The sequence below is a fragment of the Saccostrea cucullata genome, unplaced genomic scaffold (genome assembly GCF_032062105.1).
Source record: "Saccostrea cucullata isolate Sc308-1 unplaced genomic scaffold, CSIRO_AGI_Scuc_v1 ctg28, whole genome shotgun sequence".
Lineage (NCBI taxonomy): Eukaryota > Metazoa > Mollusca > Bivalvia > Ostreida > Ostreidae > Saccostrea > Saccostrea cuccullata.
Window position 1 is genome coordinate 272,828 of NW_026939565.1, and position 13,696 is coordinate 286,523.

General features: G+C 34.1%; 1 protein-coding gene across 1 annotated transcript; it reads right to left on the minus strand.

The window, feature by feature from the left end:
- Positions 1-411: 411 nt before the first annotated feature.
- LOC134253210 (polyhomeotic-like protein 1) lies at positions 412-10,216 on the minus strand. The gene is given in 16 exon segments (XM_062735722.1): positions 412-1,550; positions 1,846-2,028; positions 2,315-2,421; positions 2,459-2,614; positions 2,773-2,869; positions 4,837-5,064; positions 5,803-6,014; positions 6,164-6,400; positions 6,820-7,011; positions 7,148-7,250; positions 7,390-7,433; positions 7,586-7,793; positions 7,931-8,070; positions 8,224-8,778; positions 9,468-9,580; positions 10,140-10,216. Coding segments are annotated over 15 exon segments (2,751 nt in total). The 5' UTR covers positions 9,559-9,580; positions 10,140-10,216; the 3' UTR covers positions 412-1,352.
- Positions 10,217-13,696: the final 3,480 nt, after the last annotated feature.

The following is a 13,696-nucleotide window of genomic DNA, read 5'->3' on the forward strand; positions in this document are numbered from 1 at the left end:
TTTTGAAAAGTGATCTATCGTTCATATACCTATGCTCATCAGCTTGTCTGACGCAAGATAAGCTGTGATGAAACAAATGTAAAATTATAAATATTGTCAATCAAAATGACCTGCATTTCTATCATTCAGATGCTTTAGAGATGTTATATGTATTTTCATATGGAAGAACAATCCTATAACTTCCAGCTAGAAATGAATTTCTGTAAATTTAAAGCACATTCTTGTGATTTTGTCAGAAAATTCATCTCTTTAGTTAAGCACTACTTCGAAAATTTTGAAAAATATATTATCATGGAATGAACTTTCTTAACACCCCTTATAAATCCATCTATTTAAGATTAGAACATTAAATGGGACATATTCTCATGTAAATCAATAGATGCTCTTACAAACAGAACAAAATGCACCGTCTATTATTAATTCTTTTTAATTTGTAGGTTAATGATACTGGAAAATGTTTGACATTCTTATATTCTTCATAAATGGCATCATGTTTAATTTCAAAATCATGCAGTCAAAACTACATTCTTTCACACTTATTTATCCAAAAAAGTCAAAATTCACAATATTCAAAACACACCAACAACAAAGTTTCTAAAAATTCTTAAAACAACCAAGCAAATCTTCAAAGTGAAATTATATGATTTATATATGTGACCTAGAATACTAAAAAGCACCATAAAAATTTAAAAACGCCCTTAATGGTACATAAATGGTTTATGTGGAAACTATTGATAAATGCGATCATTTCTTGCAGTTCTCCGCATCATAAACTCTTAGAATATACTTCATGGTTAAATACTGTATTATTATATGTGCACAATTCAGAAAAAATACATAGCTGAAATAAATTTCAATGGTCAATTTTCCTACTAACACCACCTATATATTTTTTTCTCCAAATTTCATGAAATCCTTGCCTTTTTAATTTGGGATATGTTTGCTGAGATCATTTTTTTGAAAAAGAAAAAAATCCTGGCTGTTTACAGTTGTTAGTAAAATATATGTACTATAATTTTGTAATCTAATTGCATGTAAATGTGCAATAAAATGTAAAATTATTTTAAATTAAATACTGGTCAAATATATTTAATGCAATACATGAATTTTTTCTTTCCATGTACATCACAACACATCTGTCAAAGGTTAAAAGTCATTTTCAGTAAAACACAAGTATCAACAAAGAGATGCAAATATCTCCACTGCTTATCAGTTAATACAAAAAAAAATCTCTCTTCTGGTGTCATGTCAGAATAAAAACATCAGCTTCGAAAACAGTGTAGATTCTATATTCTACTGATCAGCTTTCCATAAATACTGCTTCATACTTTTTTTCTACTACTGCAGCTATCTTAACTCAGGTCCCCTTTGAAAGAATTAATTTTTGCACAGATTTTTAGGGCAGGCCCCAGCTTCATATTCATTGTGGTCATTAGATGGTCCTCTTTAAGAAGCATCAATGCCTGGCCATCAATCTCCTGGGATTTGAACTCGTCAGCGTACGGAGTACAGCCAGGCATAGACTTGATGAACTCATACACCTCAGTGACCTATCATAACAAAAAATAAAGTTTTTGAGAGGTATTCATAAACAGATCACAATTGCACCATTCTAACAAAAAATAAGCATTTCCAATCTGACATTTATCATGGTACTTACAGTCTACAGTTTGTTCACATATGCAAGATTCATGAACAATTCATGGACAATGTAAAAATGCATTAATAACAGAAAAAATGATAAGTAAGGTTTTACAATACAATAAAATGGATTTCTATTCATAATTTGGCAGCACTTCCTATTATATGTGGCACAGTGATAAAAAGTTGAGTTGAGAGACTTACGGTCCATTTTCCTGGGTTGGTGGTGGGTGTGTCTGACTCCATGGCATTATCAGGCTGTTCCTCCGGGGTGACGGGAGACTCGGGGGCTGAGGAGCTCTCGTTGGACGTAGAGCTGTTAGAAGTACTGTGTGCCTCCCCCTCCTCCATAGGTTCTGTCTCATCACGCTCTCCCTCAGCCAATTCCTACAGAACACAATTGATGATTATATATGTATACGTAAAATCTTACTTAATATTCAAATTTATATGCATCTCATTCTAAAATAAGATCTACAGACTGCATGTGTCCCTTTTATGCTCAATCTCATAGCAAATGATGAGAACCTGTGATTTTTATGAAAAGTTGATTAAAATGATCTACAAGCAATAACTGTGTTATTTCTTTGAGTGAATGTGAAAAAATAATCTACAAGTAATACATGTATATATATATGCAAATGTAGGTATTGTAAGAACTATTTAATTTTACCCTATTTTCACCAAATGACAATTTTCCTCCTCTTCCTGGTCCTTTCAGTCCTTTCTTCAGAATCAGAGGAGAGCCTTTTTTCATTATCATTCCTCTTCCAATGCCCACTATAACAAATAAGAAACCAGCAAGTAATATAATGACATGTCATCTATATGCAAATGGTTTTGAACACTGATGTCCTATGGGCTCTGTTGTACCGCTTGGCACAGGCCATGGTGCAGAATCTCTTTGATCTCTTGAATCTAGAAGCCTGCTCCGCTGTCCCACAAAATTCACATTTCGAGAAAAATTCTGGCTCTGAAAAAAAGGACAGTATAAAATTTAGCTCCTCAGAATATGTTCATCCACAAATTTTTCAGAGAACTGATATGCTGTGCCTCCATATATATCAAAGGTTCCCTTGTCTGACCTATAATATGCTATGGAATTAAAGATTTTTTGTGCTGTATTCTGACCTGGGACCTCTTTCTTTGGCACCACCTCTGAGGGCCCTGCACTTTCAGACTCCTCCTCCTCCTCCATTCTGTCCAGACTCTGACTGGCCAATGCCCTCTGAACCTGGAGAGTTTAAATGAAAGATATTTGTAAAAACAAGAGAGCAAGTCCAAGGGACATAACTCCACCAAAAACAAGTTACCCAAAACAAAACTTGACCTAGATATTCTTATGATAAATCTGTCTATTCAATTTCATTACAGTATTTGCAACAAAGAAAATCAAGAAATAAAAACAACACAAACTAGATATTCTTATGATAAATCTGTATACCAAATTTTATTTCAATATGTGCAACCTCTGTGAAGAAAATGAATGGAAACTGATGGTGGGCCGACAGACAGACAGACCGAAAAAAAGACAGCAGCAAAGCAATATGCCCTCCCTTCTTCTAAGGGGGGCATAAACATAGGTAATCAGAGATTACAGAGCTCTAAGGCAAATTAAGTCACACAATTAACCAACAAAAAGTGCTCCAAAAATGCAAAATTTATGCAATTTTGATTTTGATACTTTGGAATGGACCTATATCTTGTTCTTCATCATGAAAATGTAATTAAAATCCAGCATCTGAAGCTCTTGATGCATCATTCGTGCAACTTTGGTTTACATAAGCCTTATAGTTTCTTCGTGATAGACCTGCACCCATAACTTTTACAAGGTCTATTAGCTGGAAAATGTATGTCAAATTCAGCATCTGAACAAAATGTGCACATTTTGCAAGTTTGTTCAACACAAAAAGTTACTTGGAAATGAAACCTGTATAAAAAACTAACCTTTTCACTAATCCTGAAAATGTAGGTCAGACAGCTTCTGAAGCCATAAAATTTAGCTCCCTGCAAGTTTGGTCAATATATATTGGAAATGAATCCTGCACCAAACCTGTTTACTCGTCCAGAAAATTTTGCAGAAAAACTGTTATGCTAAGATGCCATCCATGCAAGTTTAGTCATTATAGGGTTCATAGTACCTTGGAAATGAAACCTGCACCAAAAATTTTAACCTGTTCACTCAACCAGAAAACGTAGGTCAGATTCAGCATCCAAGGCAAGTCTTGTAATATGCATCCTAAGATGTACCATCCATGCAAGTTTGGTCATTATACGTCTCAAAGTAACTTGGAAATGAAACCTGCACCAAAAACTTTAACCTGTTCACTCAACCGGAAAATGTGGCACAGCATCCGAAGTAAGACTGGTAGAGGGCCCATGCAAGTTTGGTCATTATATGTCTCATAGTAACTTGGAAATGAAACCTGCACCAAAAACTTTAACTTGTTCCTCCTCAGCATCTGAGGCCAGTCTTGTAATATGCATCCCAGTACTCCATGCAAGTTTGGTCCTTTAGTAACTTGGAAATGAAACCTGCACCAAAAACTTTAACCTGTTCACTCAACCGGAAAATGTAGGTCAGATTCAGCATCCGAAGCAAGACTGGTAGTATGCATCATAAGATGTACCATCCATGCAAGTTTGGTCATTATATGTCTCATAGTAACTTGGAAATGAAACCTGCACCAAAAACTTTATATGAAAATGATATGTTTTTTTTTTAAAAATGAAATGAAACCTCCAACGGAAAATGTACTCAGCATCCGAAGCAAGTTTGGTATTAAGCATCCTAAGATGTGCCATCCATGCAAGTTTCAACATAGGGCTTATAGTTACTTGTGAAATACCTCGCGCATCAAAAATGTTAACCTGCTCCAAAAACATTAACCTGGTCATTCCTTTGCTGAAATTGGCAAAACTTTTTTGAAACACACAAAATTCAAATCAAATTAAACAAAAAATAATTAACCCGGGACGCCGACGCCGACACCGACAAAAACGACTAGGTTAAATAAACCTAATTAAAATTCTACATAAGGGGGAACTGATTTTTCAAATCAAGCACAATTTATTCTTTTAAGGCAAACTTTTTTCCCAAAATTAATAAAATTAAACATAATTAAGAAATCATAGATTAAAAAATCTTATTAAAATTCTACATAACTGATTTTTTAAAGTGATTTTTCAAATAACTGATGCCATTGCCACGATACTGCTACAACTTACAGGGAATGGTTCAGGCCCCTCCTGTATGACAAAGCCCTCGATGACATGAGTCAGTATGTGTGGTTTTACTATGGCCTTCTGTTTCTCCACCACTGAGGGGTTCTCCTTCTTCACTCCCTCTGTCTTTAACTGAGAAGTGTCCATCTTTTCGGGAGCTGAGGATTTAATTGATGGGGCACCAGAGGTCTTCTCTTGCTGCAAAGATGATTTACAAACTTTATATTAAAAATTCCAAATAAAAGTGATTACTTGTGAATGCTGATTACATTAAAATTGCAAGACACAAGTGTTTTGCTTTGCAATTTTTGCACATCACAGCAAAGAAAAGTGCCTTATTTGGCCCTGAGATTTTGAAAAATCAAAACCGCTTAGTTTAGGTTGCAAATGCAGTATTTATCACTTGGAGTGTTGGTGACCAAACTTTAAATTGTAAAAAATACCCATCAGTCAATGCAATGTGTCATTTTCCTCATATCCTGTAAATTCCTTTGAAAATGACCTAAAGTTGAAGCATTTTTTCAATATTTCATATAGAGCACAACCTCTTAAAATTGCAAATACATAAAGAAACTGAAGATCAAAAGACATGTTTCGTGGGCTGTGCTCATATTTTAATTCTTTGCTGAAGGTAGTCAAATACGCATGTTTTCTGCAAAATTCAAGGAAATTGCGATTTCTCAAACCTGTTTTCCAATATATGGATTCTCAAAACGAAATTTTTTTTATAGAAAATGAAAGCACCAAGTGTCTACTTTTTTTTGATTGGTGAAATGGGAAAGAGGGTGATAGTTAATTAATTGATATAAGTACAGGGCCATCTTATGCATAAGATGGCTCTTGCTCTTTTTGGGGTTTTTTGTTTTCCATTACATATGATTAATCTCCATAATAATCTATTTTTAAAAGATATGAATGTTTTTACTTTCTTTATACCTTGATTGCTTTAGCAGACCCTGTCTTCTCAAGCTTTTCCCCTGCAGTAAGCTTCTTGGTAGATTCCATCTCACTATCTGACTTGCTTTGACTTTGATTTGGAACAGTCAATGAATTCGGTGTAGGGGTGGTAGGTTTTGACTGACTGGCTGCCTTAGACAGAGACAGTGCTGAAGCCACTGTGTTGGTTCCTGCTGATGCTGTCATGGCTCCTGATAAGAAGAAAAAAGAACCCTCAAATCTGAAACATTTCTTTCGAATAAAAAGTTAATTTCATACTTTAATTTTCACAAAAATATCTTTAAAAGTATGTTTTTAATTGATTAGTGTATGAAATATTTCTGAACTGAAGAATTCTTACCGACAATCCTATTAGCTGTCCTGGGTCGCCCTTTGGGGTTCTTAGGAGCACCAGGGACTGCTGCGGTTTTTGGCTTGCTGACAGTTGTGGGGTTTACCCTGGCAGTGACAGCTTTGATTGGGTAAACAGATTGACCCTGGTTGGTCTGTTTGCCTATCTGGACCCCTGCAACATTATTTTGCGAGGAGTTTTTTACTGAGGTCCCAACAATCTGTACCCCCTGGGCTGCCAGTACACCTTCAATCAAACTCTCTTTTAAAAAATTGAACAACTTTCACACCACAACACCAAGGGGGAAGCAGTACAACATTCACTCATGCAGCTCATCACACACTGTACAACATTTAAATTGAATTCAATTTCCTAATAATGACAAATTATTATGTTGACATCTGCATGCAGTTTGATACTGTACAAGTAGTGTTATACATAAATTATGATGTGCAACTATAAATAAATTTAATTTGTTTTTTCCCTTCAGTGTCATATTTATTTTACTCTATTTTTACTGTTTAAAACATCTGTCTCGAAAATACATCAATAGTGCTTTATAGGCAATCTGATTAATGATGTTTTCTGTGTGTTGAATTCTAAATCAATGACAGCAATACACAATCAATAACTAAACACAAGACAGACATTTCTACACCTACTACCTTGTTGTCCCTGAATCTGTGTTGTCCTTAAGTAAACCGGTTGTCCAGGTAAGATGGTTGGTGATTGGCCAGATGCTGACAATTGTAACTGCTGATGACCCAATGGGATTGCTCCTTGCTGAAGCTGATTTGCCATGGCTTGAAGTATGGACTGATTTGTCATGATGGGTTGTGACTGTATGTTTATTTGGCCTAAAAGTTATGAAGAACACATTTTAAACAATTTAATGACTTTATCAGATAATACAGAATATAATCTTCATGTATCTTATTCAAAAAGCTTTAGCACTAGGTAAATTTCCTTTTATATCCATGGCAAGCAACCAACCTGAACTAGATACAAGTTGAGGCTGACTGAATCGTATTGGTGCTTGTGTACTTATCAGCTGTGCTGGGGCACCTTGGTTCAAAGCTATTGATTGCCCTTTTGACTACAAAAAAAAAAAACCCATAAGAAAATCATTTATGATACTCCACTGTTAGAATGTGCTGATCAGTTTAATTTCAAAATGACCTTTAACTTAGATGTTAAAACTAGAGATTTCTCTATGCTAAAAATGTAAGACTTACTCCAACAAACCCTGTAGTACTAGTCAGCTGATTAGGTAAAACACCTGTAAAGAGAAAAGATTTACAATTCACACACAATGCACTTCAACTTTAAAATCTTTTTATTTTTGTAAGATTTGCAAAGCAATCAAAACCACTTTTTAAAATTGTTCTATTTTTGCTCACTAGTAAATGAATATTTAAATGAAAGCATTACTGAGAACAAGGGGCTGGGCAGCAATGTTTGTCTGAGTTGGCATGATTGGTTTGCCTCCTATAAGGGCTGTGGCTTGGGCCGCCTGTTGTGTGGGTGTGCTAGGAGTTGTCTGTCCCTTACTAACAGCCAAAGCTTTCCCGTTGTTAGCAGTAGAGGTCGGTGCAGCTGATACCTGGGCTTGTAATGGGGTGAAAGTGATTCCTGGATTCTGAAAATAAAAGCATGACTTTCAAATTATCAACTCCTGATTGCTACATCTTTAAGTTGGATTTAAATATTGAAAATTTATTTTGCTACAGATTTTTAAAATGAATGTAAGCAACAGTAAAATAGATTTGATTTTACCTGTGTAGGTGTGGTTGGGCCAGGTGACATAAGCCCTGCCCCCATTCTCTGCTGCTGCATGGCCATAGCAGCCATGTTCATATTGGCCATGTTTATCTGTGGGTTTATGTTCATGTTCATAGCATTGGCCTGCATCGCTGCTGCAAAATGAAATGTAAACAATGTACACACTTATTCTAAATATCAGCTGAAAGTCTGATAAAATTTATGATTCTACTTTCTTGTAAACAGACACAAATGCTTTTTTGTGTACATGGATCTATACAATTATTACTACATCTTTTTAAAAATACCTTGCAGGGACATCCCTTGCATAGCAGCAGCATTCTGCAGCATGATTTGTTGTTGATTGAAGGGATACTGCATGTATGGGGTACCCTGCATCTGTGGAATGACCTGCACCTGTGGTATTGCACTCCGCAGGTTAGCAGCATTAACAGTCATGGCTTGAGAAGGTAAACCACCCTGAAGAGTTGCACCTGCCATTGCATTCCCAGCCAAGGCATTAGCTGTCATGGCATTGGCCACCATTGGATTTGACACAGTCATCATTGAGTTGGCTACCATTGGATTCGATACAGTCATCATTGAGCCGCTGCCAGAGAAAATTGCGGCAGCATTCTGTGGTGTTATGCTAATGGCGGCTGCATTGGCTACTGATGCTGGTTGCTGGTGTTGCTGATGTTGCTGTACTGCTGGCTGCTGGTTGACCTGCTGCTGTTGAACTTGCTGTGGTGTTGCAGGTTGTGCATGAACCTGCTGTGGTGTTGCTGGTTGCTGAGCTGGTTGTTGCTGAATTGGTGCTACAGTTTGCTGTTGCTGTGTGCTTGCTTGTTGTTGTGTGTTCCCTGACATGAATAAGTACTTGTGTATAATTTCTAAATTCAAATGTCTGTAAAGTCTTCAAAGAATCTTGTTTAAATTATCCAGTGTTTAATGCTGCATAAAAAGCAAACAATAACAGATGGCCAAAAGTGCTTGCTACGTGTTTATTTGTAATTTGTGATACCCTATACATATTTCTTTTAAGGTGTATAAATTGCAAATTATTACTACTGGGTAATATAAATGTACTTGTATTTATAATTTTTTGTATAACTTTACATTTTCATTGCAGTTAGTGATATTAAAGAGCATTTTTACTCAATTTATCAGTTTATAAGTGGTTTATTGACAATATTTTTTCAATTCTGATGACTTGCAGTGCTTATTAAAATTACAATTTTAAAAAGTCCATAGAATAAAATTCATAAAAAATTCTCAAAACATATGAAGAGATAATATATGCCTTTGGTAAATGACTTACTGTCTTTTAAAATAAGGTAAACATTTTCCATATTTTCCAAAACTAGGAAAATAAAATATTTTTTTTTTGTCATTTATGAATTGATAAGAATATTTTTATTCTCAAGAATTCTAAAAACAGTAACAATTGTAACTAAAAAATATAGAGTCAAATCATAGTCCTAGAAAAGAAATGCCTTCCCTATATCGATTGTACATGTTCAGTACTTTTTTTATTTGTCACGATATTAACCTTGCTGCGGCTGTTGTGCTGGCTGCTGAGGGGTTGCACTGGGTTGCTGATTTTGAGGCTGGGCAGCTGCCTGCTGTGACTGATCAGCCATTGCCTTTTAAGTTTGGCAATATCTGCAATGATACAAATGATCAATGTCAGATATTTATGAAAAGTTTAATACATCAGTTAATTTTGTTAAGCAAAGATCTCAAATTACATTGAAGGTATAGATTTTTTTTTCAATTTTCTTACATAATCAATCATGTTACTTAATGGAAGTCATTGCTCTTGCTGAATTATACCTATTTAATAGTTTATAATATGTCTGGTGAACAATGTACAGACCACTGTCAAACAGCTGTACTGTCATATCTTTCCAAGAAAAAATATTAGGGCCTCGCGTCTAATTGCTGGAAAATGCGAAGACATAAATTTACAAATGGAAATATTTGATACCTTCAGATCTCAATCTTATGACCTAAATAAGATGATCGAATAGATTTCCATGTTTTTGGCCTCATATTTAACACCAAAATTAACTGGGTTAATTTATTATAAACATCTCAACAAAGCTCGACAAAATATTTCACTTCGGTTGTAAATCGTGGCAATTTCAATCACCTTAAATAAATATCATAAATCGGTCGTAACCACAAACAAAGAAAATAACTGCACAACTTTGAAGCTAACCTCAGTAAGGTGTATTTTAACTTCTCGTTTGCTGAACTTGACTGGACAATGAATAATCCGCCATTGTTTTCTTTTTTCGGAACTCCTCGAATAAATTCTAAACCGAAAATCGGAACCGGAAAAGACGGATCCGGTTTGGACACCCCCCCCCCAACATTTTTTATTGACAATTTAAACTTTAACAGAGGCGCTCCCCATGTAAATATGTAAATGACGAAATATAAGTATATATAGGTCTTCCCCCTCTATACTATAAAATCATTTATTTTATAGTATAGAGGGGGTAGACCTATACAAATACAAATACAAATACAAATACTTTATTGGCACAAACACAATTACAATAATTGGCAAAGGCCCACTGAACAACATTAAATAATGTTTACATATTTTTTCAAGAATTGTCAAGTAAATTGACTTCTAAGATCAAAACAGTCTCTGATAAATTTAACAGTAACTTTCAAGACTTTTTGTATATTACTGTTTATATATAATTGTAGCATATATATTTCTCATTGCTAAGATTAATATTTTTCTTTGTTATGTTATAAATATTACTAAAGAATGCGTTTCTTAGCTTAGAGTAAGAATTACAGTGAAAAAGAAAATGTATTTCATCCTCAATCACACCAGTATTACAAACATTACAATATCTTTCATTTCTTGATGTGGAAATATATATCTACCACTTTCTATTGCAAGTTTATGTGCGCTTAGTCTAATTTTACTAAGAGAGGATCTCTCAGATCTTTTTTTGAGTAAATCAACATAAGGACTTCTTTTTCCTGAGTATACTTTCTTGAAGAGATCAAGTTTTTCTGAACCAAAGATTTTTGATGTTTGCTCTTGAGTGCACTGATCAATGATTCTTTGTTTAATGTTTGGTAAAAGGTGTTGGATGGAACCTGTATATTTTGTAATGTTAGAGAATCCAAGATTATCAAGAATAGAAAATAATTTCTTAGTCCAAGAAATATACATGTATACATGTATACTTACATGTGTATTTCGTCATTTACAGATTTATATGGGGAGCGCCTATGAACTTTAAAGGTCGAGGGATAATAGTTATAAATTGTCACCTCAAAATCATAGACACTCATATCAAGGATTGCCTTTTTTTATTATTCAAGCAGATATATGGAACGATGAAAAAGTAACAATTTTGCTATTAATCTATCATAACAATTAAACATTTAATTCATGAATACTATAATATATATTCAGGGCAAAATATCTTTTTAACGATTTCTATTTACAAACAATATAGATATTGTATCCAAATAATTATTACCAGTGTTGTAGAGTAGGATTTCTCCCATAGTCAGCTCCCCCCCCCCCGGAAATTGTACTCTAGCGTACGATTTCCCCACAGCGAAATTTCCCCCTCTTTTCTTCTCAGAGTAAGACTTCCCCCTTGATAAACCACTGCCGCAATAATTTTGTGAAAAAAAGATAAACGACAAACTAATTTTCAAAAGGTAAATGAGTATTTTTTCGACCCCTGTCGTAAGAATTTTCTAAGCATATATTTCAAATCATGGAATCTCAACCAAAATATATAACTTTCAAAAGAAATATAAATATTCTCAAAATACATGTAACAATGATGAAACAAACAAAAAATGGATGTCTGGAGTGGATAAGTATATATTTTTGGACCTATTTTGGTTGTAAATGATTATATAAAACTTTCTAAAATATTAAGAAATTGTAAACTTACCAATGATGTTCAATTTTTTTTGTCATATTAAATCTCCTTAAATCCCATTTTTGTGAAACATTTAATGAAAAATTAAAAAAATGTGCGGTTAAAATTGTTTATTTTACTTAATTATTTAAATAGGACTTAAGTTTTAATTTTCAAAGTTTGTTTGTATCATCTGTCCTTAAATCAATTTAGGGGACTGAATTTTGGCTCTGGGGGAAATCGCACTCTATAACTACTACACAGAGTAGGATTTCCCCCTGAAAAATTTACTCTGGTGTGGTATTTCCGGGTGGGAAATCCTACTCTAGAGTTTTCCAGGGGGAAATTCTACTCTAGAGCCAGTTTTCCGGGGGGGGGGGGGATTTTAGGGGGAAAACCTTCTCTACAAGACTGGTAATGCTCCTTACCAGTAATAAAGGAGGTGTCCCACTTGTTTTCCCCTAAACGATTGCAGATATTAAGCTGGTTTTTAGTATGAGTGAATTTTGATGGGTTATCAAGTAATTATTTGCATTCCGTTCCACAAATGATTTTGAATTACAGCTTTATCCCCCAATCCATTTTTCAGCGTTTTTGGCAAAATTTCTCAATGTAAATTGCTCTATATGACATCTGTTCAATACAAAAACAGCAAGAATTTGTGGTTCTTGTAACTTAAGACATTTCAATTAATCCAACTTCTTTACCATTTTGCAATAATTACACCCCTCTTAGGATGCGTGATGGTTCATTGAAGAAGATTGAAACCTCCTTTACTTTAATATAATATTTTGTGGTATGTTCAGATAAAACTAGCTCTTGTTCTGAAGATGAAAATACTTATCCATGCATAAAAACTTAACAATAAAAGTTGTCCCACAAAAAGTGAACTTTTGCCTCTGGTTTAGTAGAAATATCTAAATAGGTAGAGAAGACCAAATTAATACCCCAAGAAAGAGAGGCTAAAATTTTGTTGCAACAAATGCTTTTTTGGTCATAATTACAATTGATTTGCAGGAAAATTGCCCTCTGGCATATCTGAAGAATACTGAATTCCTGGATACATCATATATTAAAGTAAAAAAAAAATCATGAACGACATTTATGAATTTTATTTTCTGTACTCTTATTCTAAAATACACATGTAGAGCACATATTTTTTGGACCTACAAAAATTAAAATGTCCCACATTTTATATTAGGTCTATATTGTTAAAACTCTTACATGCCAAATACATGTAATCTGTATTTGGCAAACTAGTCTTCAAATGATTTCATCTATTTTCAAATTTAATTACATAAAAATCTTTATGCAACATGGATTACGTTGTGTTTATACATGTAAAAATTCCTATACAAAATAAAATACAATATATAATAAATACTAAAAAAATCAAATACTCACACAAGAATTAAAATACATATATGTAAGCAGTAAAAACCAGAAGTCTCTGTCGAGATTGTAGCTCTACTGGTTTATACTTAAAACAAAGGAAGAGAAAAGTAGCAGTTGGACTTGAGACTTTAAATCAGCAATAAATAGAAAAATGATCCTTGCCACTCATCAAAATAAAAACCAATGCACAGAATTATGTATCTTAGTATAGTCTACTTGTGTGCCAAGTTATACTGAAATCGGACCAAAACTGTAGGAGGAGTAGCATTTTGAAAGAATTTCACAGAAATTTCTATTTTTAGTAACCATGTCAACACCGTTCATTGAAATCAAAAACCGATGCACAGAATTATGTATCTTAGTGTAGTCTACTTGTGTGCCAAGTTATATTGAAATCGGACCAAAACTGTAGGAGGAGTAGCATTTTGAAGAAGAGAATTTCACAGAAATTTCTATTTTTAGTAACCACGGC